Source organism: Python bivittatus, unplaced genomic scaffold (assembly GCF_059951505.1).
Source record: "Python bivittatus isolate LINGU-HERP-01145 unplaced genomic scaffold, Pbiv_v1 ctg000670_np1212, whole genome shotgun sequence".
Taxonomy (NCBI): Eukaryota; Metazoa; Chordata; class Lepidosauria; order Squamata; family Pythonidae; genus Python; species Python bivittatus.
The window spans coordinates 6,805,558-6,830,236 of NW_028277094.1; the positions used below are offsets into that span (position 1 = coordinate 6,805,558).

Genomic DNA, 24,679 nt, shown 5'->3' on the forward strand with positions numbered 1-24,679 from the left:
ATATATCATCCAAGTAGACAATATCTGAAAATGTTTGGTTCATGAATCTAGGAAAAAAGAGCTCGTGGTTAACTAGGCTGAATGGCATTACTGTGTCTTCTCATGGCCTTCTTTCATTCTGATTAGGTTTAAGCACTTCTCAAGTATGGTTTGGTAAACATACCTTTCTTTGTAGCACATCTAGTAGTTCAGAGATAAGCAAGAGTGGATAATGGTCCCTAACTGTCACTCTGTTCAGGTCTTTGCAGACATGAAGACAGATGGATAGATGGACGGACAGACGGACGGACGGAGGGACAGTCAGACAACATGAGTTGACCGGTTCCTTGCTCTTTACTGCAGTCGTCTGCTTTACGTTCACAGAGCCGTCTTTAATTAGCTATACCTCCCCAGGAGTCTGATTCTTGTGTTTCCTCACAGCGACGTGAGATGATTTTCTTGAGCATCCTTGGTTCCTCCTCTGTGAACTGACTGGTTGGCCCTGACATATGTAGCTTACAGCCCTCTTCACTGCTGCCTTCAGAGTGGCTTTGCATCTCTGGCAGCATGTTAGAGCCAGCTCTGCTGGACACAGGTGAGGTTGGACAGAGAAACCACTGGAAAGTGCAAACGCTACCCCAAAGAGAAAAAGTTATTTCATTATTTGAAAAAGTTGAAACAAGACGTAATTAATCTACAGGAAACCTCTATAAGAAAGAAGGACAAAAAAATTGATTTATAAAAAATTGGATCAAGAATTTATTTTGGCGGGCAGAAGTAAGAAGAATGGAGTTGGTTTTTATATAAACCCACAGTTACAACCAAAGTGATGTTGACTGATGATCATGGTAGATATATGGGGGCTAAAATCAATTGGAATGAAACCAAAATTATGATATTGGGAATATATGCACCAAATGAAAATAAAACTGCTTTTTATAAAGGATTTATGGAAAAAATAATGGACTTGTCATATGAAAGTTGGCATCTAATTTGAGATTAGAACCGAGTGGTTTGCCCGCAAAAAGATAGAACTTTTGTTCTGTGAAAGGAATGAGAACAACACTAGGTAAATTACCGAAAATATTCTTTGATATGATGGACAAGAGTTTGCACGATATATTTTCAGGATCATTTCTCCAAAATGTATGCATTTATGCATGTATACTATTTGCAAACCATTTTTTCAGTTATGATTTTGCTCCTTTTGAACATATGTTTGTGCATATACCTTGAGTTACAAACTATCATTAAGTGTCGATTTGGATTTGCATATGTGTTCCAAGTTTTCATCTATGTCCATATGACCTAAAATAAACTATATCGGTGTCAGCATGACCTCGGGGGAAGAAAAACAGAGAAAAGAGAACAGATCTACATATTGTGAAGGTTTTTAGATCATTAAATTGGGTTCCATGTTTCCAAGAAACTGGCTCTTAAGAACATAAAGGTCACTAGGCCACAATCATAATAATCATGTATGAACTGGAGTTTAGGAAATTCAGAAGTGCCAGCCTGCATTGTACTTATACTGCTGTCTTATTTATTTTAAGGTACAGAAAATTATTTTATCTCAGCCATTGTTGGGTTTCCCCACCCCCAACTACATATCAAAAAGCTGTCAAAAGTTGGCCATTGTGTTTGTGGGAATTTTTTCCATTCTTTTACCCACCATATCACTCTATACCCACAACCATTTGTCTCCATATATGATCCTGGCAATGGCAAGGAAAGTTCTGCCTTACATCCAGGAAGGAAATTCATGAGCCTTCGTTACCAAAGATCTCACGAGTCCAGAAGGGAAGGTTGCCATCAAAACTAAAAAGGTCCAGGTCAAGCAGTCTTCTAGCGGATCTCCATCAATCAGTGAGCCTGTCTTGCTGGGATGAGAACATGCCAAATCATCTGTATTTTATCAACTCTTTCATTTTCCATAATGCTCCATCAAGATCAGTGGCACTGTGGAAAAATGAAAGAGTGGCAGAATCCAGCCATCTAGTGCTGCTAGGATGAGCCAGGGACCAATTTTCCAATGATGAAGGGTTCAAACTTCAGGACCCAAACTTGGCTGTCTGCCTGCTTTCTCTTGCCAAGTAGTAGAAGTGTTGCAAATAATCAATCATATGCCAAAGTATGCAGTTCATGTGGTGTAGCCCAATTGGCTGTTCCTGACACAGAAATGGGATTATCTTCCGTTAGAAGTTTTGCTCTCTTTAAAAAAAAAAATGAAATGAAATAAAATAAAATAAAATAAAATAAAAGCACACAATGTACCCAGCTCTGCCCTCTGAAATGAGGTTTCAATCACCATGATGATTGAACCCCTGAGAGTCTGTCTTTGGAATTTAGAGAAATGCTTTTTCCCATGCTTCGGTCTCCCATCACCACACGCCTGTGGCTTCTTCAATAATGAAAGCAGCATGAAGAGGCTTTCTGTTCAAAAATACCAGCTCTTCCCTTCTATCAGGGTTGCTTTGAGGAGCTGTGCTTGTCTATCGATGCACACCTGAAAATGTTCATCAGGGAAGCTTTACAACTACGATACAGGTTCCAGCTCTTCCCACATTGACTGGAACTTCCTATAAAACAGAGAATGCCTGAGTTAGATCCTTGTCTTTTAGCATATGTTTGAGGTGTTAAAAGTGTAGAAGATCCACATGCAAGGAAGGAAAGAGAGGTTAAGTGGATTGGTTCCATTCCTTATTCCATCATCCAGAAGACCTCTCTGTGTCCCATAGGTTGATTGATTGATTGACTGATAGGTTTGTTTATTATTTGCTATCAAATTGCTGTTGAGTCACAGTGACCACTTAGATCTTCTCTGGGATGATCTGTCCTCAACCTAGTCCTTCAAATTTTCTGATGGTGCATCCATTGCTACTGTAACTGAGTCCTTGAGGCTCGTGGCCCTCTTTTTCTCTTTCCTTCCAAGCACAGAATGACCTACAAGCAATTCCCATTATCAGGGAATGAGAATTGTTGAGTCATAGTGTGATGCCTTGAGTTGAAGGAACAAAGATGGCAGGAGTACGCTGAGCAATCAGAGCAGAGATACATAAATAAGAAATTACCTCTGTCCATTCATTGTTTTGGGCATCATAAGATTCTACTGTGTTCAAATAGGTGTGTCCATCGTAGCCACCCACTGCATACAATCTATCTCCAAGAGTACAAATGCCAACAGCATCTCGAGGAACACTCAAAGGTGCTACAGTAGTCCAAGTGTCGGTTTTGGGATCATATCTAAGACATTATGAGACAAAGTTAACAGATACTAATAGTAAAAGCAGCTTCAACAAGAAGAACATAATGTTTGTTTTTATGGCTATTACTAAACTAGGTTAGTAAGCTATCCCCTTACTATATTTTACTGTAGCCGTAAGCTATTCAAGTTTTTGCAAAGGATCTCAGATGCATTAGCTCATGGTTCATATGCTGTTGTGCCCTAATTTTCCTATTGGCATCATCTTGACAGTTTGGCTTAAGAATCTGTTATATCTTAGAAAGGACAGCCAAGTCAGAGACAGGGGAGACTGCTGAAAAGAAGAGCGCTGCTATCAGAGAATAGAGAGAGAAGTGCCCCTCTGTTGAATAGACTGAAGGAAGATAGTTTAGAAATGGGTTGTATGAAAACACACACACACACACACACAATTTTATTGCCATGGGAGTATCTGTATAAAAAATATAAATTGGGTTATCCAAAACAGGGGGAAATGACTTAATTTTCTAGGGTTCCCATTTGCAGCACAGATCAGATGATCAGGGTACCATTTCCCCCCAGCCAAAGGCCTTCTACTCACCAATAATTATTTATCCTCCATAGCATGGGTTTTGTCAATTTCACTGAGGTTCAGTGAACCTCAAAGGTTTTGTTTCATAAGGCAGGATGAAATTATTAGTTTCTTTGTTCTACCTCATCCCATATACCTCAACCTTATTGCATAATATGTACTATTTCTTTTGAATCCTAGAATTATCTTGAAAGCCTGGGCTCCATTTATTTTCTTTGTTTTCCTTGTTCCTTGACTAAATTCTAAAAGCGTTGGAAAGCTTTTGGCTCAAGATTGACCTAGAGTTCATTGTGACTCCAGGAGTATCTTCCTAATCTTTATTTAAGCATTATTCTTGCTCTGTTCTTTGGAAGGATCGATAATGAAGCTCAAGCTCAGATACTTTGGTCACCTAACGCGAAGAGAGATCTCTTTGGAGAAGACCCTGATGCTGGGAAAGATTGAAGGCAAAAGGAGAAGAGGACGGCAGAGGATGAGATGGTTAGATAGCATCACTGAAGCAATGAGCATGAAACTGAGCAAACTCAGGGAGGCAGTGAAGGACAGGAAGGCCTGGCGCAATATGGTTCATGGGGTCATGAAGAATTGGACACAACTTAACGACTAAACAACAAACTTGCTCTGTTCTAGTGCCTAATTCCTGTTTCAGGGGTCATAGGTCATCATTTACATTCTTGAACTATTACCTTGAAAGATCTGATTTGTCATTTGTATATGTATTTGCATGGATAATTGGTTGGTTGGATGGATAGATGAGAGATGAGAGAGATGGAGATGGAGATGGAGATGGAGATGGAGATGGAGATGGAGATGGAGATGGAGATGGAGATGGAGATGGAGATGGAGATGGAGATGGAGATGGAGATGGAGATGGAGATAGATAGATAGATAGATAGATAGATAGATAGATAGATAGATAGATAGATAGATGATATAACAAAACATTACAAATATAAACAGAAATTATCAAAATCAAACAATCATACAATAATCAGTCATTCCCTCTCCCCAAGTTTTTAATAGCAAACAGAAAGCCAGTAGAATAAGGGGACAAATCAAATTTCTGGAATGGGCTGTTCCAAACTGTAGGCACACCCACAGAAAACACCTGCCTATGAACCTCTACCTCCTTACCCATACTTTTCCCCCCAACCAAAACAACTGAGATGAAAAACCTATTTTAGGAAGTTAGAGCAGGGAATCTAAGCACGGTCAGGTCAGGTTAGGTAAGTACATGGATGGAAACACCAGGGTTGTAGACTCAAGTGAGAAGCTTTTAAAAAAAATTGCAATAAGGCCGTGGCAAACCACTTCAGTATGTTTGCCCAGAAGGGTACGTGGAAATAGTAGGATCTTTCTTTTTACTAATAGAGGGGAAAATAGGATATCTGAGTATTCTTTTTTTCAACCACTAGAGGGCTTTCTAGACTAATGGCCTAGTCCGGTCACGTTGCCAGTTCTGTTGTATGAAGTGATGAAAGTTTGTGGCAAATGTTGGATATTCACAAGATGTTCCTTCTGCTTGAAAGATGTCTCATAAACGTCCCAGACAGTGCAAAATCTCTTATTCAGCTGCTGTAAATCATAATCACATTTAGTGACATGGACTAGCTCAGCAATTACTTGCCCATTTCACATATTAATTTACCTATTTGCATATTTTAATTATTCTTAGTATAGGAATCTTTCCAAACTCTTGATAGAAGTGTGAGAATTTATCAGGTAATCATTCAAAGCCAGCATTTATAGTTAGCTAAAAAGACCTTTTGAGTATAGGAAATAGAAGAGGATAATGAGTTTCATATAAAACAATTGGCTTCATTTTAAGAAAAGATACATATATTTGGTACAATAGGATATTTTTTTTCTCCTTTTCTATTCTGTTGAATGTTGCTCAGCTGGATCATTGCTTCATTCAACTGTAGGTTTGTTTAGAAACTTAATAAGACCAGTATTTGTTGAGATCTAACAGATGCGTTTCATAGCACAACCCCAATTCCCAACCTCAACTTTTTTACTTTTAGCTCATACCTTTCTACACAATCGGAAAGTCGAGAACAGTGATTTGAGGCGGGTGCATCATGGCCTCCCACAGCATACAGAAACCCATTGTAGGTTGCAACACCAACTCCTCCACGTCTTTTGGACATTGAATTGCAGACGCTCCATTTGTTGGTGTGGGGATCAAAACACTCCATGGATTTCAGGCAGGAGCTACCATCTCGCCCTCCGACTGCGTACAACCTATGGTAATAAACCACATGAGGACAAACCACTCCCAGAGCTAACTCCAGTAAAGAATACAAGAGACTATCTTTTGATCCAGTATAGTCTTCACTGATGGGCGGTGTTTCTGCTGGATTTCAGATAGGACTCTATGTCAGCCTGCCCAGAAATGCCAGAGGCTGAATTTGGAAAGTTTTGGATACAAAAAGGTACAATACTGCTGAACCATAATGCCTTATATTCCATATTTAGCCTCCATCAACCGGTTTCAATTTAGGGCTTCTTTCCATATTACCCAGATGACAACTGCACTTTAAAGTTAGACAATTTGTTTTACATTACTGAAGAATGGGCATTCTGGGGTCAAAGAGGTTCATGGAGTCAACCTTCATGGATAAGAAATATGTCTACAGTGTCAGGTGGAAAAGTCAGTGTTGGACCCCCTTCCTGCTTTATTAAACTCAAAAACTCCCAGTACCACACACTGGTTTGGGCTGAGGTAGAAGGGACTCTTGATCCAGTAGATCCAGAACTCTTCTACCCTTTCCACATCCTTGACTGAGCAAGTGAGGAGCACTTTAGTAAGCTGTTTGCTATTCTACACAATTTCTCTTTCAATGGGAAGAGAAATTTAGGAGACAGGAACCCTACAAAGAGTACAAAAAGAAATATAAACATCTCATTTGCCAATAAGACTTTGTTCCATGTCACCCTTAGGATGATTTCACCAGAATCCTAAAAATAAACCTAATGAGAAAAAGATGCCCTTTGTGTGTAGTGGAGGGACTGCTTAAAGGGATATTAAACACAAGAACAATAACAGTCTATGTGTTTGTGATGAAAGAGAAGACTAGCCACACATACTTGCTATTCAGAGCTGCAACTCCCACAGTACTCCTTGGAGTTGCCATGCTTGCCACATAATTCCACTGTCGGGCCTGGGGATCCCATCTTTCAACTGTGTTAAGATAACTCCATCCATCGTGGCCCCCAACAGCATACATTGGTCCTTCAAGCATTGCTACCCCTTAGGATGAAAAGTGCATGACAGGAACATAAATGGTCAAGAGATAATATTTGGTTTCTAACAAGAGCGTACATTTGTTTAGTATATTTGCATCCTTCATTTGCCATCCAGGGAATCACCTGTACTGCAATTCTGAAATATGTGCTTCCACAAGCATCTTAACTATTAGCCAGTTCCAAGTCAAAGTGCAGAAGCTTCATGCTTTGCCTGGCCATCCACTGATGTCAGAAGTAGTGCTCAGTAAAAACGAGAAGACTCTCCACTCAAAAGAAGGGCTCAAGCAATCTGCTACATCAGGTGGTAAGGAAAAGAAACCCAGGAAGAGGTGAACCATATTTCTATAAATAGGGTAACTCTTGGATCACTGCATTTATGTAATTATTTTGGTTATAGCTTCCTAACTTTCTTCAGTAAAAATTACTTATTCTTGTTGAATTCTGATTTTTCTTGTGAGTTATCACAATACATCCAGTCCCGTTTGAGTAGCTGAAGCCTAGACCAAATCAGAAGTCTCTCTCTCTCTCTCTCTCTCTCTCTCACACACACACACACACACACACATACACACACACATCACTATGCTTCTTCATGAATCACAGTTCTGTCAATCATACCTAAGCCATGCCTATGGGTTGACATTGGAGGCATCACAGTCCAGACTTTAGTTATTGGATTGAAACATTCAACGGTATTAGACGTCCTCAAGCCATCTCTCCCTCCCACAACATAGAGTTTGTTGTCGATCACGGCAACTCCAAATTGCAGCCGTCTCCCATTCATGGTTCCAATTTGTATCCAGCTGTTTGTTCGCAAGTCATATTTCTCAATTGTGGTGGTGCCTGTTGAAAATGTAAATAGAAAATTAGTACTAGAAAAAAGGAAAGTTACATTTCTACAGTGATTACCTAATCAGATGATTTAATTTTAATGGCTTCATCCATTAGTGCATTATTTTAATCTGCATATATTTGCATCTAACTAAAACTATGATTTTGAAGAACACCTTCCTAGTTGTTAGATGCATAAAGATTTCCATCTGACTAAAGGGATAGCTATAAAGGAAGCTTTCCTTATTTTAAAGTCTGCATGAAAAAAATGCATGTAAAGTATGCACTGGAATGTGAAGGCTTAAGTGTATTTTCTACCACATTTTTAAATTAAAAAAAAAAAGATACTTTTTTTTTTTTTGAGCCAAGAATTGTGGTGGAACATTCAGGACATTTTTTAAAACCCAGTGAATCACTGAACTATTTAACCTGCTTGTTGCCTAGCCGATCAGTTCATATTAGAATTTGCAAAAGATCAAATTCTTCCAGCCTTCCTGTGAGTGATATCTAAAATATATTCTTCTGTCTTTTTCAGAAAGAAGGGCTATATATTTCAAAAGCAAAGACATTTGTCCCTTACTCTTTCATTTTCCCCAGTGCTTTAAAATTAGAATATGTTTGTGATTTAAAACAACCGTTCACCGCCATAAGATACTACAGCCTATCACAGGAAAGCAGAACATTCTATTTATGTCCATGAAATCTGAATTCATTCCACTACCAACTTTCTGATTTTAAAGGCGAGGCACTAAGTAACGATTTTAAGGGCCGTAACTTCAGCTTTGATATTTCCTACGGCCGCTATGATTTTTCAAGGATTGCAATACGATTCATTTTTTTTTTCCATTTTTAATCTTCAGAATATAAAGCACCATGCTTTTCCATTTAGAAGGAGGTGATCCGCTACGTCCGAATTATATTGATATTCATCTTGTGTAACAGAATGAAACATGGTGGCCTGATACCATGATTGAAACTAGGACAAACGTTCCATCTCACCCACTATTTCCACAGCAGCACATAATGCTGCTACCTGTCTGAATAATTGCTTTTCTAGCATTGTCTGTTGCAGGTGTGAGGTTAACATTTCTACAAGAAGAAAATGAAATACAAGATCTCTCTCCCTTTCTCTCTCTCTCTCTCTCCTTCCCTCCCGCCTCTGCCCCCTCTTTTAATCTTCATAAGTGGCAGATACAATATAGAAGATGTCTTGCTGGATTTATGAATTTCTTCATTTGGCTTTCTGTTCCAGAACTGGAAAAACACCCTGCTTGATATCTTCTGAAAATTCAGAAGATACAGCAGGGCTGTAGTAGGACCAGGATGATGGAAGGAAGGTGTGAAAGAAGATTAAAAAGTTTAGAAAGCTGTTTTGGCCCGAGTCATCCATTTCTGCATTGTCAACAATGACAAGCAGTGACTGTCCAAGTTTTCAAACAAATCTTTTTAACCAAACTAATACTGGGTCAGTATCTGGCTCCCTTTGGTTGTGGCAAAATGCGAAAGCTGATCTTGATGTGATTTTTGTTTTGAAACCAAGCTAGAGGATGATCTCCTGTGGATTTAACAATTTTCTCCCAACCCTATTTATCTGCCCAGTTTTTATGTCATAGGACATCTATCAGTTTCAATTGGGAAATGGGAATTGAGAAAATCATTCTATAGGAAAAGTCCAGCTTTCAGTTTGGGGCTCCCAAGATATCAACTCAATAAAGAGAAAGAGGAAAAGAGATCAACTCATACTGAATTATCTACTTCTACTATATTCTCTTCCATGCTTTAACAGCCACAGCATCACTCTTATCAATTCATTCTGGCCATCCCTTTTCATCTCAGTACTTCAGAACTTTAAGCAATTTTTTTAAAAATTAAGGAAAAGAAAGAGGAAACAGTTCCAGGGTTCCGCACACCATGCTGAGGACTACACTCCAGAAATGGGTGGGGCCAGAACCAATTTTGGGTGGAGATTGGGGTTTTAAGGGATGAAGGGTGTTTCAAGTAACCCTCATTTAACCCTCAACTCTAAAAATAAGACACTCTGGGATCTTGGGATCATAAAAGCAAGCACATATGGCATCCAGTTCACTCATTTTGTACCCCTGGCTCAGTGACATTAAGAAGTGAACTAATTGATCCTGATCTGAGCCTCCTACAGTTTTAGAAGCCACTCCATCAAACAATGGGGTTTACCTTTAGCAGCATCCATGCCTCCCACAGCATAAAGAGAGCCAACGGTGGACTTCCTGGGCTTTGTACGGGGACTCTGCATCATTGATCTCCTTTCTGGTAGCAGGTGGTATTTCATCGCTTCCATTAAGAGTTTCTGGCACTGAAGATCAGTCGTAAACATGGGACTGTTTTCCAAATCAGCTAAAAGCTAAGACAAACACAGCCTCGTTATCCATACTGAAAGAATCAGGAGTTCATTTCTATCAGCAATTCCTTATTAATGTTATTGTTTAGCTTCCAGAGCTGATTGGAATAGGAGCAGGTCAACTGTTGTGCAGCTAATGTGCATGTAGGAGTTTGCACATGATGCTAAAAGGAGGTATTCAACTATATTTTCCTAGGGGTCCACTAGACAGGGCAAATATGGAGCTCCAGTAGATGTCTGGTAAAGCCAGCTGAAAACTCTGTATTGTGTTCTCCAATTGAACCAAGTCTTTAGACAGATTCCTATCATGGACTTCTAAATATATGACCCAAATGTGGCTCAGTGAATATATTGGCCAAAGCAGTTCCTATCTGGTAAGGTCCTTATGAAAGAATTAAGCAATGATAGACTTCTCTCACACGTATATGCACGTATGCACACATACACACCCTCACTGAAGAGAGATGCTGTCATGAGAAGATACCATGACATACACCACCAAAATGTGTCTTGGCTTACTCAGCTCTCTGGAAGCTCTTCCTAATTTCCACTCTACAGGTGTTAACCTCGAGAGTCAGGGCAAAAGATGCATATGATTTAAAGAGAAACCAGACCTTTTGCCCACAAGCAGTGTGAGACAGCCAAAATGAGTGGTCAAAACTCACTGGTGGGCAAAAACTTTGTGGAGGGTCAAAAAAAGAACAAGAGGCATTGTTCTACTGTCAATTTTTTCTTATTGTTGGGTGCTTTTTCTGAACATTGAACCAAAACCTATGACTTAAATCTATTGTTGGTTCTGTGTTCTGTCCTTAGGGATGACAGAGAATATGTCGTGGCTTTCTTTGTTATGATACCTTTTCATCAGATACTTCAAAAATGTGAATCAAGTCCATTTCCTCCTCTAAAGACTAAACATGTCTAGCTCTTTCCATTTCTCTTCATGGGACTTCATTTCTACCACTCTGATTATCTTCACTGGCCTTCTCTGAACCTATTCCAGTTCCTATGAACCTTACTTAAAATACAGTGTCTAGGACTGGACCAAATACTTGCGGAACTCAGTCATGGGGGACCCTGTTCAACAGGGTTTTAACTGTACATTTGGACTATGTGTACATTTTCCTTATCCTTGTTGTAAGTCCTTCCTCAACAACTTCTTGAACAAAACATTTCAAGAACCTTCCATATCCATAGCATTGATTGATTGATTGATTGATTGATTGATTGATTATGTGCCATCAAGTCATTTTTGGCTCTTAGTGACCACATAGAGTTTCTCCATGACAATCTATCCTTAACCTGTTCTTTCAATGCTGTGCTCAACACCACTGTAAAATTGAATCCATCCACCTTGCTGCTGGTTGCCCTCTTCTTCTCTTCCTTCCACCTTTCCTAGTGTTAGAGCCTTTTCCAAAGAATATCCATAGTATTCCACCACCACATACTGGAACCTACCTCTGGAGAAAGGAGGGGCAACCTTATATAAGACAGAAGCATCCCAAGATCCCGTTGCCTATTGTCTAAATCATGTTGAACCCACATCATTAACGCCTTGAAGATTGATTCTTCATCTGGAACATTAATATCATCACTGGAAAGGAGTTTGGCAATTTCACCAGCAGGAAGTAAGAGGAACTCCTGGTTCTTTATTACTTCAGTGAAGTGTTCCTTAAGAAGGTATCAAACAGAAGATATTTAAATGCCATTTTTAATACAACAGCTTAGAAAAATTACAGTGGCTTAAAAGAGGTATTTTCACTTTTTCTCCGGAGTAATGTGGGAAGGTTCTTCCAAAACGATGCTAGCTAAAATGACATGTGTTCATAATTTAAGAACCAAAAAGACAATTTTGGTTTCTCTTTAGAACTACTGGCTTCCTCATATTTTGGATTGATAGTAAATTAAATCAGCAGGATAAGCAAGTTAAGAAAAATGTATTCCATCGATTAGCATTTCTTTGGTAGAATTACAATGCTAGCAGTGTAAACTCATTAAAAAAAAAAAAGATCGGGGGAGCGTCTGCATGTTCATGTAGTTGCTTGCTAGCAGCTGCTGATCTGTATGATGCTGTTTTCTTAAGTGCCTCTACTTGCTGAATAGGCATTTTCTCAAAAAAAAAAAAAAAGCAAGAAAAAGCAAAAGCCCTTTTGGGGGAGTGACAAAAGAGGTGGTGGCCTCACACCTTCCTGCCCTCTTGTGATGTTTAAAAAAAGGAGCCACAGAAGGATTGTTACAAACTTCAAAAATAGCCCTGGTTGTTTATGGGAAATGATCTTATCTGTGGAAGCAAGATTACCAAACAGGAAGCTGTTAAGAGTCCAGATCAGTAGTAAAAGTTTTAAAGAGGAATGGAAATGCCCCCCCCACCCCCCGGAGTCTCTGGGCTTAGTTAACGTCTGGGCCGGGTCTCCTTCCAAGCGGTAAGCAGTCTGTCTATATTATGATTATCATCCTTGTTTCTGCTTGCAACAGAGGATTGTGGTTAGGGTTAGGGTAAGATGATGGCATTGGAAATGCCATAGTTGTGCAGATCATTATGGGGAACACAGGGAGAAAGGGAATTGAGAGGGTTTCATTCATACTTGAGCCGTCAGATCCTGCCTCCAAATGCCTTGGATAATGTTCCCCTAAGTGAGCTTACATCTGACTGTGAAATGCAGTCAGTGGGAAGAGACATAATTACTGGGAAAGTATTTGTAAAGACGCATATCAGCAGGAAAAGTCAGGTTAAGCCATGCCCCATCTCTCTCCTGGAAAGAGCCATTTCTCTTCCCTGACAAAGGAGACAATAGAAGCAAGCTCAGGAACGTAATATTCCCTTTATAATTTCTTGTCTGGCACCCAAGCAGAGTTTCATACAATCAGAACAAATCCAAGCAGTGAGGTTTTCCCTGGGAGATCTGTCAGAATAGTTGAATCATGTCCCCCAGGTCATTTTAACAAAAAAAGTATGAAATTGTAAATGCAATGATTCGTTTTTCAAGTAAGCAAGGTTTTGTGTAGAATCCAATGAAGAATAGTCATATACGACCAGCAAAGTGCTAAAGAAGACCATCTTCTGCTCCCTTCTCCAAGGCCTTAAAAATAATATTGTTCAGATGAGCTTTGGTGTAGAGGATAGACTCGGCTGCTTTAGTAGGTTGATTCCTGTTTGGTTTTATTTTTCATTTATCTTTATTGTAGTCTTTTGCTTGTTTCTGTTGATAAATGACCCGGAGGCTTTGGAGGCGGTTGGATGATTTGACAGAAAGATGAGTTTCAAAAAGGCAATGGAATACAGTATTGGGTTGTTAACGTAAGATTGGTAATAGAATGAACGTGAGAATGGAAGGAGGAGATTTAATTTCGCTCTATGGGCCACAGCAAGGTCTTTGGTTTTATAGAGCATGCCGAACAGTGAAGAAGTACAATTACTTTGATCGGCACAGCACATCGAGTAACTGAATAGCAGATTAAAAACTCTGCAAATGAAACGGAGTTTGGCAAACAGGCCTTCGTTTCAAGTGCTTTCCGATTACAGTAAGGGAAGTTTCAGACTATTTGTGAAGCAGAGAAGGGGGCAAATGGGGCTTTGTCACTTCAAGCAACACCCTGAAGAAGCTGGGGGGGGCGGGGGGGATCCTTTCTGCATATAAACACTGAATATAATATCAGGAATCAAAACGTTCTAAGCCGTTCTACGATTATGATGCACGTCTTTGTGTTATTGCCTTATTGCTGCTGTTGATATTGTAGCTTTTGTTATTGATGGGGTTCTGTTTCAGCATTTCTTTCTTTTTTTTAATTTAGCAAGCATTTGACATGATGCTTTGTTCTCTCCCGGCGGACAGAAACGGTACAACCCATTCTGTCACCCCAGATAAGGTACCTTGACGTTCTATTTTAAGGAAGATCGTTTTTGCTTAAAGCTATCCTCTTTGAAGGGCTGTAGTGCCAGTTCAGAGTCAAAAGAAGAAGAAAAAAAACCCATAAGAATAGCAGAGAGCAGGTAGCAACTTCACCCTAGTGAGATTACTACAATGTTATGTAAATTAAATTAATTATGTCTACATAACCTCTCCCTTAGCAAAACACCCTTCTTTTTATCCTCAGGGGTGGGTGGGTTGATGAATTTTCTTTTTCAAATGTAATACTTTGAAAATGTTCAATTAAGTGTGAAAATCTGCATTTTATTGGTTCTTGCTATGGTCTCTGTTTGCTCCTGGTCCAGCCCACCTTTCCTTCTCTGCCCTGCCCTCTTCCAACGCAGCCTTTAGCAGGGTGCTTGGTCAAGCAGTTAATCTGGGGACTCTCAAATGATTCTCATCCTTACCATCGTGTAAACATGGGCCACTTGCAAGAGTTTTGAGCATCCCTGAGCATCTCCAAAGGATCGGATTCCCAAGCAGTTTGAAGGATGAAGTTGCTTCATGAGAAAATTGCAACAGACCTCAATGACTTGTGAAAGTTGAAGGAGACAAGCTGCAGCCAACAAGCTCTCAATGGTGTCTTCTTTTAGCTCCAGGATGCCTATGTGGTTTAATTTTTTAAAGAAGAAAGAGTGTGTGAAAATGAATAATAATTTTAAAAACCTTCTTATAGTTCAGCAGCACCTTGTTAAAACGCCTCGTGGTCCTGAGAAGTGTGGAAGTTCTTGAGGTATGGTTTGGTCTGGAAATCAGTGGCTAAGCTTGCACAATGCTTTTAATCAGACCAGTGGTAGATCAATTTGCACAGCCTGCTAAGCTTGGTTTGCAATCTTAACAAAATCATTAATAATCTTTTTCAGCAGCCTTTCTAAACCCATTACCTCCAGTATTAAAACAGCAACTTTATTTGATACAGTGGTACCTCTAGTTACAAACGCCCCTACTTACGAATTTTTTGAGATACGACCAGCTCCGGCCCCAAAAATTTACCTCAACTTGCGAACTCGCCTCAACTTACGAACCAGATCTGCGGCCATTTTCCGCCTGTACCAGGTGGTCCGCGGCCATTTTTCCGCCTGTGCCACGTGGTCCGCAGCCATTTTCTGCCCGTTCCACGTGGTCCGTGGCCATTTTTCCGCCCGTTCCACATGGTCCGCGGCCATTTTCCGCCCGTTCCACGTGGTCCACAGCCATTTTTCTGCCCGTTCCACGTGGTCCGCAGCCGTTTTTCCGCCCTGCCGCGTGGTCCGCGGCCATTTTTCCGCCCTGCCGCATGGTCCACGGCCATTTTTCCGCCCCTGACGCGTGGTCCGCGGACGCCGGAACGGATTAACGGTAATTACATTGAACCTTATGGGAAAATTTGCCTCGTGTTGCGACCAATTCAAGTTGCAACCAGAGTCACAGAACGGATTAAATTCGTAACTCAAGGTTCCACTGTATATCAGATATTTACTGAATGTGCACCTGGCTCACCTGGCAGATTGGCAAAAGCTAAGCTGTGTCAGAATTTCTTGGGTATTGTTTTTGAGCTTGTTTTCTTGTTGCAGACTGACAGAAGGAGCTGGTGTTGTACTGCACTCAGAACCTCCTTGGCAGTCAGGCTGTTCCTTGAGGACTAACTGGAGTCAGTGAAAGCAGGACATAGAAATCCAGAAACTTCTGATAAGGAATGTTACTGTAGAAAAGCTAAGAAGCCATTATGAAAGAATTTCAGTGACTGCTGTGTATCAAAAGTGAGCCATATTTATAGTGATTCTTATGCTTCTTGCTCTTGCACAAACTTCGTAACGGGCTGGATGGCGCTCTCTCTCTCTCTTTCTCTCTCTCTCTTTATCATATAATTGTTGTTTTGGAAACAGCCAGATATAATATCAGGTTGTTTTCTTCAGACTGTGTGAAAATTAATTCTCACGCCAGCTGCCCACATTTTCCCCTCTGAAAAAAACCCATTGGAAGTATTTTCCCAGGAGGTTTTCTGAGGAGATTTCAAGGACTATTATATGCCAGAGTGTCACATATACCCATACAGATCCACTGTCCAGTACTCTCATGTGACTGCTTGCAATCAGGCAGCAGCTTGTTGAAAGCAGCTACAAATTCTGGTTGCTCTGAAAGGAGCAGTGGGTCCTTCACTTTGGGAAGAATGTGACTTTATTTTTTGTTTTAATTGGAGAGCTGATTCCCTGCCACATAGTCTCCTAGCATACAAACTGAAACTGCAGCAGCAAAAGCAACACAGAATACAAGCAGTTTGGGTTTCTCGTCAAGTGGAGGTGGTTTGTGAACCCAGCTAGATGAAGCATGGCAAGGCTCTTCATTAAAACATGCCTACTCAAGAAGGTTGCTAAGGGAGTGATTGCACAATGCAAGATAGAACATACATCCTCCTTGTAATTCATAAGAACCCTGCTTTCCACCCAAGAGAATTTCATCAAAATATTATTTTTTAACTATAAAAATAGTTTTTGCACCAACAGATCAACTGAGAAGGGTTGGGGGGTGATGGGAAAAATGCAGAGAGATGTTTGGCTCAGCAGCCTTCTAAGCAAGGACAGGTGGAGAGACTGCGTATGGAAGCTTACCAGTGTAGGCATAGAGCACAAGGTCTTTCAATGCGCCAGGATCCACACCTTCCATTTTGATTTCCTCTTGCTTTGCTTCACGGACATCGTTGGTGAACATCGCAGCAAAATAATCAGACGCAGCACTCAGAACCAGCCTGATCCCAAAGGAAAAGAAAAAAAGAAAAGAAAATTATAAGCATCTTTATCTGCTCTTGATACTGCTGGAAGCGTACCTTCTCATTCTTTGAGTGTTTGCATGGATCATCTTGCCTGAAATGTTTAACATTCAAATGATGTGTCCGTGGAGTAACACTTGGCCTACCATTCTCATTAAACATCCTTGCAGTCTAGAGAAAAGAGTGAATCAATGTTCTAATTTTTTTTTTTCTGGAGGATCATTTTGCTTTCCAGACCAAGAGAAATCCCTCCTGCAAACTAGAAATCTAGTTAGCTATCCTAGATAGCCAGAATCTTCCTATTTTGAATTGTGGGTGGACATCATGGCCAAAGCAAGTCACCGCTGCCTTTGCACGCTTACTTTACTGTTTGTGGGTCCTATTTGCATCCCAACATTTTGGTCATTTATTGTCCTTTGGGAGGCTAGTTACACCAACAGGTTTATTGCACAGGGATTACAAAATAGCCAAGCAGGATTTCTTGTGATTTCTCTCCAGTAGCCAGATGTGCAGGCAAAGCAAAATAGGTTTTCTTTGTGCTTCCAATGGCTTTTAAAGCATGTCTGTAGTCCTTATCATTCTTATTTTAAAACACTATAATAAGATTAATTCCAATTTTCTTTTATCGCACTAAGTAGCACAAAGTATCATATATGCTTTCCTCTTCCCCTTACAAGAATTATGTGATGCTCTTATATCTAGTCTATGAGATCCTGGCTATTTCAAATATGACACTATGCTTGGCTTAGTTTGATGCATGGAACAGGCCATTAGAGCTTATTCAACAACCATTTTTTTAAAAAAAAAATGTGCATAACATGATATATGACCTAGTGACTTTCATGGGAGTGCAAGAATCTGAACCCATTTCCTCCTTCCAAGTTCACTAAACACTCCATTACAGTATTCTGTTCATGGGGAGAATGTGTGCTTGTCAATGAATACAGTGGTACCTCGGGATACGAACTTAATCCGTTCCGTGACTCTGGGCGTATCCCGAGTTGGTCGTAACCCGAAGGAAATTTCCCCATAGGGTTCAATGTAAATCCGGTTAATCCGTTCCGCCCTCCGCCCGAATTTGGTCGCAACCCGAGGCAATTTCCCATAAGGTTCAATGTAATTACCGTTAATCCGTTCTGGCGTCCACGGACCACACGGAAAGCGGGCGGGCGCGGCGTGGTGCGGCGCGAAAATGGCCGGGTGCAGCACGGCGCGGCGTGAAAACGGCCCGGCACGGCGCGAAAACGGCGCGGCACGAAAACGGCCCGGCCCGGCGCGGCGCAGCGCGAAAACAGCCCGGCGCGGCGCGAAAACGGCCGCGGACCACGCGGCAGGGCCGGAAAAACAGCCGCGGACCACGTGGCACGGGCGGAAAAATGGCCGTGGACCACGTGGCACGGGCAGAAAATGGCCGCGGACCACGTGGCACGGGCGGAAAATGGCTCGTACCCCGAGGCGGAGTTCGCAAACCGAGGTAAAATTTTGGGGCCAGAGCTGGTCGTAACCCGAAAAATTCGCAAGCAGAGGCGTTCGTATCCCGAGGTATCACTGTACACAGTTGTTACCAAAAATGATTTCCAGTAGCTTGAGAATAGGCTAATACAATGCTCTCCCCTCCCATGGCTAATTGGGGTGCATGACTGTACAGATAAATAGAAACCATAAAAATATGCATTAATTACATAGGTTGCAATATTTTTATTCTTGTGGATCATGCTCAAGATGTCAAAATCTAACAGAGGATGCAACCATAATCAGATCTTATAAGATTGCAGTCTCTCATTCATTTCCAAAATGTGTATGGCAGTCTTAATTCCATATTACCCAGGCAGACAGAGGTTTTCTCTGGGATATAGAAAGAATGGGCTAAATATGTACCTGTGAGCGGGAATCTTGTGGTCTCCAGCAATGAGAAGAACATCACAGAGCTGTTTCTGCTGCAGGTAATTCTCCATTTTGCGGAAAGTTTGCTCAGCGTGGTTTGTGGAATGAAAATAGGTATCAGCTCCATTATTGTTCACTCCCATAGAAGTGGAGCAGCTGCTCACCGATAACCTGTTAAAGATGCAATGAACTCCCTTAAACAAGGCAATTGCTGGCCTATGGAAATTGCTGTGTTCAGAGACCCGGGAGGAAAGGAAGGTGGATTAATGATGTTCTCCTAGAATTAATTTTTATCTGGAATCATACTCTGGGATGTATGTCAAGGGACAACTTCTTTCTTGCTTTTGACATTTAAGAGGTAATAGGGACTCATGCAAAACTGTTTATAGGAGATAAATAATAGATAGGAAAACAATTCACCAAGCTGGGAATACAAGAAGCCAGTAAATTCTATGCTGCTATTTCTAAGGCTTTGTACAAAGGACCATTTTTCAAAGATTTGAAATGGCTCCAGGTAGAAATATTGAATCAAATTGGGCTTCCCAACCTGCATTTCCATGAAGCCTATTCAGTTTTTGAGTTAGCAATGATGGATTGGGGCTAACACTGGTAGTAGGCCTCATAGAAAACAGTCCAGGTGCTGTACAGAAATCATCGTTTGCACAAAACTGAAAGCATTTTGCTCTGGTCAACTGAGAACGCATCACTCCTACTCTCTTCCTATTTTCAAATAGAATGAGTTATCTGCAGTGCAAGTCTCTAAATGAGCATTTGAAGAAAACTCACTCTGTACCTCATAATGTCCCATACATTTCAAATGAAGCTGCCAAGATTGGCTGAGCCCTTAGAAGATATATATGGAACATGGAAGGCTGAGCTCGGACATGAGAAATGTTAAGTAAATCACATTGCAAATTACTGGGCGTTGCATTCTGGGTTGCAGACAATGTGACAGTGCCAGAATTTCTGCAGAGGGCAAAGGTATTCTGGAGGTGGCCATTTTAATCCTGTTGGTGTCACTGTTTTAAAAATGGAGACACAACAAAGATATGGCTCTGTCTGGGACATTTCCTTTGAAGCCACTTCATTGCACTCTATCTTGAATATTTATTGTGGCATGATTAGGAACTTTACCTGGAAATCATGACACACGCAGAACATTTGCTTCAGCCCATCTTGCTGTTTCCTGCTCCCATTTCCATGCCTGGAATAGCTTTGTCTTTTCTATTGATAGACTCAAAGTACCTATTGTAGTAACATTCATTGTCCCCATATATACACGCAGAGTTTCATTTTCCCCCAAATGAAGAAACCAAAAGTTCTATGACTCTGGGGACATCACTTCCATGGACTTCAAGGAAAGGAAATTGCAGCAACAGTGGCTGTCCCTGTGCTATTTCACCCCCATTCCTGATCTATCCCTTTCTGGATCACTTTAGCATCTTCTTGAGTTTCAACTTTCTCGTCCATAACCCAATTATTTCCCAGTACAGCTGCTTCTTAAAGCAACTCCTAAGTTCTGTAATGTGAACCAAGCTTTCTTAACAGAAGCCTGTCCTTCTATTATTAGTATTCTTGTCAAAACCAAAGCCATGGGACTTCCATTCTTGGTCCATTAAGCACTACCGGAATCCTACTTCTCTGCCAAAAACTGGAACCAAAATTTAGAGGGTGGTTGTCCATGACACGGTGCTGTTTTCCTGGTTAAATCCTGCCATCTCTAAGTCAATGGAATGAAAGAAAAGGGCAACCAGCAGCAAGGTGGATGGACTCAGTTGCAGCAATAATGGGTGCGCTGTTGGAAGACCTGAAGGACAAGGTTAGGTACAGATTGTCATGGAGCAAATCTATCTATGTGGTTGCTAAGAGTTGACACTGAGTTGATGGTACATAATCACTCAATAAATCTCTTAGTCAAAGATCCCATTGTCTATGCAGCAACTCTCTCCCTCCCTTCTGCACCCATCATTTAAATGAGTAGCTTTCTGATTCTCCCTTCTTCTTCATGGTACTTAATCAGTCATTTCCTGTTCACACACTTTCCATCACTTCCTGCTCCCTGGGTGGGGTGGGGGATTAATTATTTATTTAAATGCTTTACTAAAATATTGCACCCTTGTTCTTAAGCCATCAAAGCATATTTGTTTAATGTTTTTTCCCCCCAGAACTATTTGGCAATGGCAGAGAAGAACAAACCCATAATTTAGGTAATTCTTCTAGTTGTAAGGGGGGATTCCAACTGTTCCCCTTCACAAGAACAGTCTAAGCACCATTTTTCTCAATTGTATGATCATACAAGTGAACAGGGAATAAGAAATTAGCCGTTTGTGAATGAGCAAAAATGCTTGGTTTCGATCAGGAAGAGAACATTTTTTATCACCATTCAACTATAGCAAGGTAGCTAGAAGACATGAAAGAATATCTAATCAAAGGGATTTTAAAACTTCTCTGATCTATCAAAAGCTCCCTTGATTTTATCCCCCCTTTTTGGAACCAAAAAATAATACATAGGTTTCTGATGCTTGAGAAAATCTTCTCTGTAGGGGATATTGATTTGCCTCCAATAAAATGGACAGCTCCTGCAACATTAATGGAACCTTGTATGATGTGAGGTCTGGAGGTCATTTTCATTGTTCCTCACTTGATTGTTTTGATCAGTTTGAAATTAAAATGAGCCATTTTGGAACTTTCATTCCTCTTCATGTATGTTTACATGGCTCAGACAACAGAAAATTCATGAAACCTGTCTGGAACAAAAAGGATAAAATACTTTATTCTTTGAAGATCTCTAGCTATTACAAAGTCATGAGGATAAATAAACCATATTCTTCTTGGTTGTTCCTTTCCACACAAGCGCCACCATCCAATGCAGAAATGTTCAATCCATATCTGTTAAAGCAGATGCTGGATCCCTTATGTCATTAAAAAAATAGGAATATCCATTTTAAAATGTCTTACACGCAGCTTCCTATGCTGTATTAGCAATGTAGGATTGTAATGAAAAACAGGTAGGTCAGGTGGTCTTCTTTCTATCCAAATCACTTTCATATAAATCATTGTTTCCATCATTGTACTATCACCATTTGAAAGGATCTGCCCACAGTAGAGAAAAAGTAGACTGCAATGCTAAGAAAGTATTTTGACGTTAAAGGGATTCCATTTATTGTTTTCTTTAACTCTGGCAGTATCTCTGTGTCCCTGACTTGGTTGCTAAACTATGGTTTCCTAAACTATAATGGGAGAAATCAACCATGGTGTGAAGATTCACCTATTGCACTAAGCCTTAATAAAATGTTTACAAGCCACAATAGCTGGATACAGACCACATAGTAAGCAAATCAACTAACCACATGGTGGTTTACTGTGTGATTTATGAGCCAAGTTTCACAAGCCATAGTTTCAGCTTTGTCAAATAGAGATCAGTGACTTTTTTTTGGCTGCAAGTGACATTATGCAACCTGACACACAAAGCCTTGGGTGTTGAAAAGAAAGGCTCTCAAAATCTTCCAAGAGTTCATCAAAATCTCAGGCAAGTTCACAGAAATCAGAACCCTTGCAAAGTTATATGAACTCTCCTGAGATCTCAAGTGAGGCCATCAAAATCTCATGATGTTTTTGGTGAGATTAGACAAGCTTTGGGCATATGCACACAAAAGCTTGCAAAATTTTAACAATGCCTCTTGGAGCACCCAGGAGGTCTCCTGGAGGAGTCCACTGGCATATACTGCAGACCCCCATTATACCATTTTCATATAAAGGTAGTTCTGATGAAGTATTTGAAAGGATCGGATAATTGTGACCTGATAAATAACACCTCATTATGCGTCCAAATATCTCAGGAGATGCGCCTCCACATACATGATAATAAATGAAACCATTGTAGTACTACGCAGTCCGAATAATCTGCTCAGCTTGTCAGGTAAATAGCCAATTATGGCTTGATTAGTTGCCAAAGTCAGAAGACTACAAAATGCAGAAGAATTATTGTAACTTGGGACCCATTGCCCCAATCCAGAAGAGAAGGGCTGGAGGCTGAAAATCTGATTTATTTGCGGTAGCTGTGAGCTACTGATCTAATTATGCAAGATTCAGTAATTGTTCACCCAGCTGCTCTATTATAATTGCTTTTGCAATTAATCTTCTTTATTTTGTAATTGCTTATACATTTTAATATCTGATTTAGGTAAGAATGATTACAAGAAAATGACTAGCCAAATGAATGGCAGGATGAGGACTAGAATAATGACTGGCTTGCAAAGGAAAATAAATTTCTATATTTGCTTGGGTTGTGTGTCTGCTTTTCGTCTCAGAAAGATCCTTTTTGATGCAGTGGGATGGATTTGCCAAAGAAATTCATGACCATATCAGTTTGATTTCAGAATATAATCTTTCACCCATTTACTTCCAAGCAATCTGCAGTGAAGTCAATGGGATTTAAAGCGAACTAGACATATTTACTGTATTTTTTATTGGAATTTGGAATCTTCTAGCACATTTGGTCTGTATTCCCACTTGATGAAAACATGTTCAGCTAAGGTTCTTTCATGAAATATTTGTACAAAATATCATCATCATCATTTCAACAACCTCCAAAAAAATTGTTGCGGACACTAATAATTGAGCAGCTAACCAGAGAAGATGCTAAGAACGTGTGTGGCATGATGCACACCTCCAGAGTGATGTGTCATTTTGCATAAGCTGTCAGAAAGGCCCACCATAATTAGAAACGGTGGTTTCCGTAGAAACAGCCTCATTGGAAAAGCAACTTGCTGTCCTGATAATACCTTTCAGGCTGTTCTTTTGATGGTGCAGAAGACTACATTTGTTGTCAAAAGATGAAATTATGGAAGTGAGAGAAGAGAAGAGAGAGTTGCCAACAGGAGCAGGGGAATGGAAAAATGAAAAACCCAACACAAAGTCATTAAGAAGATACTTCTCCTGTAGTGTAAACCAAATCTTGGCTAGAGGAACACATGAAGGAGAATCACTCTGTACATGCTCAGCATCAGCCAGTTTGTACAAGGATGGGACCTGTCCCTGTCCAGTCTTAAAACCTGAATGTGCTTCAGGAGCTAATCTTTGTAGAACTTCTCCAGTTCAGCCCTTGCTTATAAGCAGACAGTTCAAAGGGTAAGTTTTAGTCTTAGCTGCTGACCAGAATTTGGCTATGCTGCTCCAAAAACTTAATGCAAAGGACCATCTAGCCATAAAGAAAATCTCAGAATAGTCCTTTTCTCTCACTCACTCATGTATTTTAGCAATTCATACATCAGTCTATATTCACTGTTCAGGCCCTGATTATAAAAGCTACTGATTCCATGATTGAAATTAATAGGTGTTGGCAGCTTTGAATATTGGTGAACAGAAGGAGAGATTTCTAAATCTACACTGGAGTGTGATTTTATTTGGGATGAGAAAAACAGAAAACAGCTGCATGCTTGAGATGAAATGAAAAGACTGGACATTCTGTGCTGATTTGAAGGCTGGTCTCATTTCTATTTGGAAATCTGAGTTCAAATGCAAAGTTTGCTGCTAAAAATGTTGTATAGATAAGTGAGATGCAGACAGTTAAAATAAAACCATCCTCCAGTAATGATTTTTATTTTTCCTGGAGTTTGTTTTCCAGCTCCTTGATCTTCCATTTTATTGCATTATCAACCCCCCCCCCCGCTTTTGTGTGTGTGTGAAATGTATTAAAGAAGCAGCTTTGTTAAATTTGTCATGCAATCCGCTCCCCAAATCTTGTAGAACCTTAAAAGTGAATAGATTTCAAAAGCCAGAACAAAAGAAAAATATACATGAATCAATATATGGTTTTGCCTTTTCCTTATTTTTATAGCACTATTTAACATTTAAGCTATGATGATTATTTTATGAGTTTTATCTAGAGGTCACCCACCTGGAGTCTTTGGGCTAA

The 24,679-nt window shown here is 40.3% G+C and overlaps 1 protein-coding gene across 2 annotated transcripts in view; it reads right to left on the reverse strand.

Annotated features, from left to right (window-relative positions):
• Positions 1 to 1,499: 1,499 nt before the first annotated feature.
• LOC103053202 (kelch-like protein 4) overlaps positions 1,500 to 24,679 on the reverse strand; it is a 33,739-nt gene continuing 10,559 nt past the window's right edge. For both annotated transcript variants that reach the window (XM_007423630.3, XM_025163655.2), the window contains 10 exons: positions 18,757 to 18,933; positions 16,721 to 16,857; positions 14,540 to 14,736; positions 11,683 to 11,895; positions 10,044 to 10,230; positions 7,641 to 7,865; positions 6,864 to 7,026; positions 5,805 to 6,017; positions 3,051 to 3,222; positions 1,500 to 2,558 (listed from right to left, as the gene is read on the reverse strand). In XM_007423630.3, coding sequence (XP_007423692.3) covers positions 2,499 to 2,558; positions 3,051 to 3,222; positions 5,805 to 6,017; positions 6,864 to 7,026; positions 7,641 to 7,865; positions 10,044 to 10,230; positions 11,683 to 11,895; positions 14,540 to 14,736; positions 16,721 to 16,857; positions 18,757 to 18,933 — 1,744 coding nt within the window. In that variant the 3' untranslated portion in view covers positions 1,500 to 2,498. The remainder of the gene's footprint in view (positions 2,559 to 3,050; positions 3,223 to 5,804; positions 6,018 to 6,863; positions 7,027 to 7,640; positions 7,866 to 10,043; positions 10,231 to 11,682; positions 11,896 to 14,539; positions 14,737 to 16,720; positions 16,858 to 18,756; positions 18,934 to 24,679) is intronic.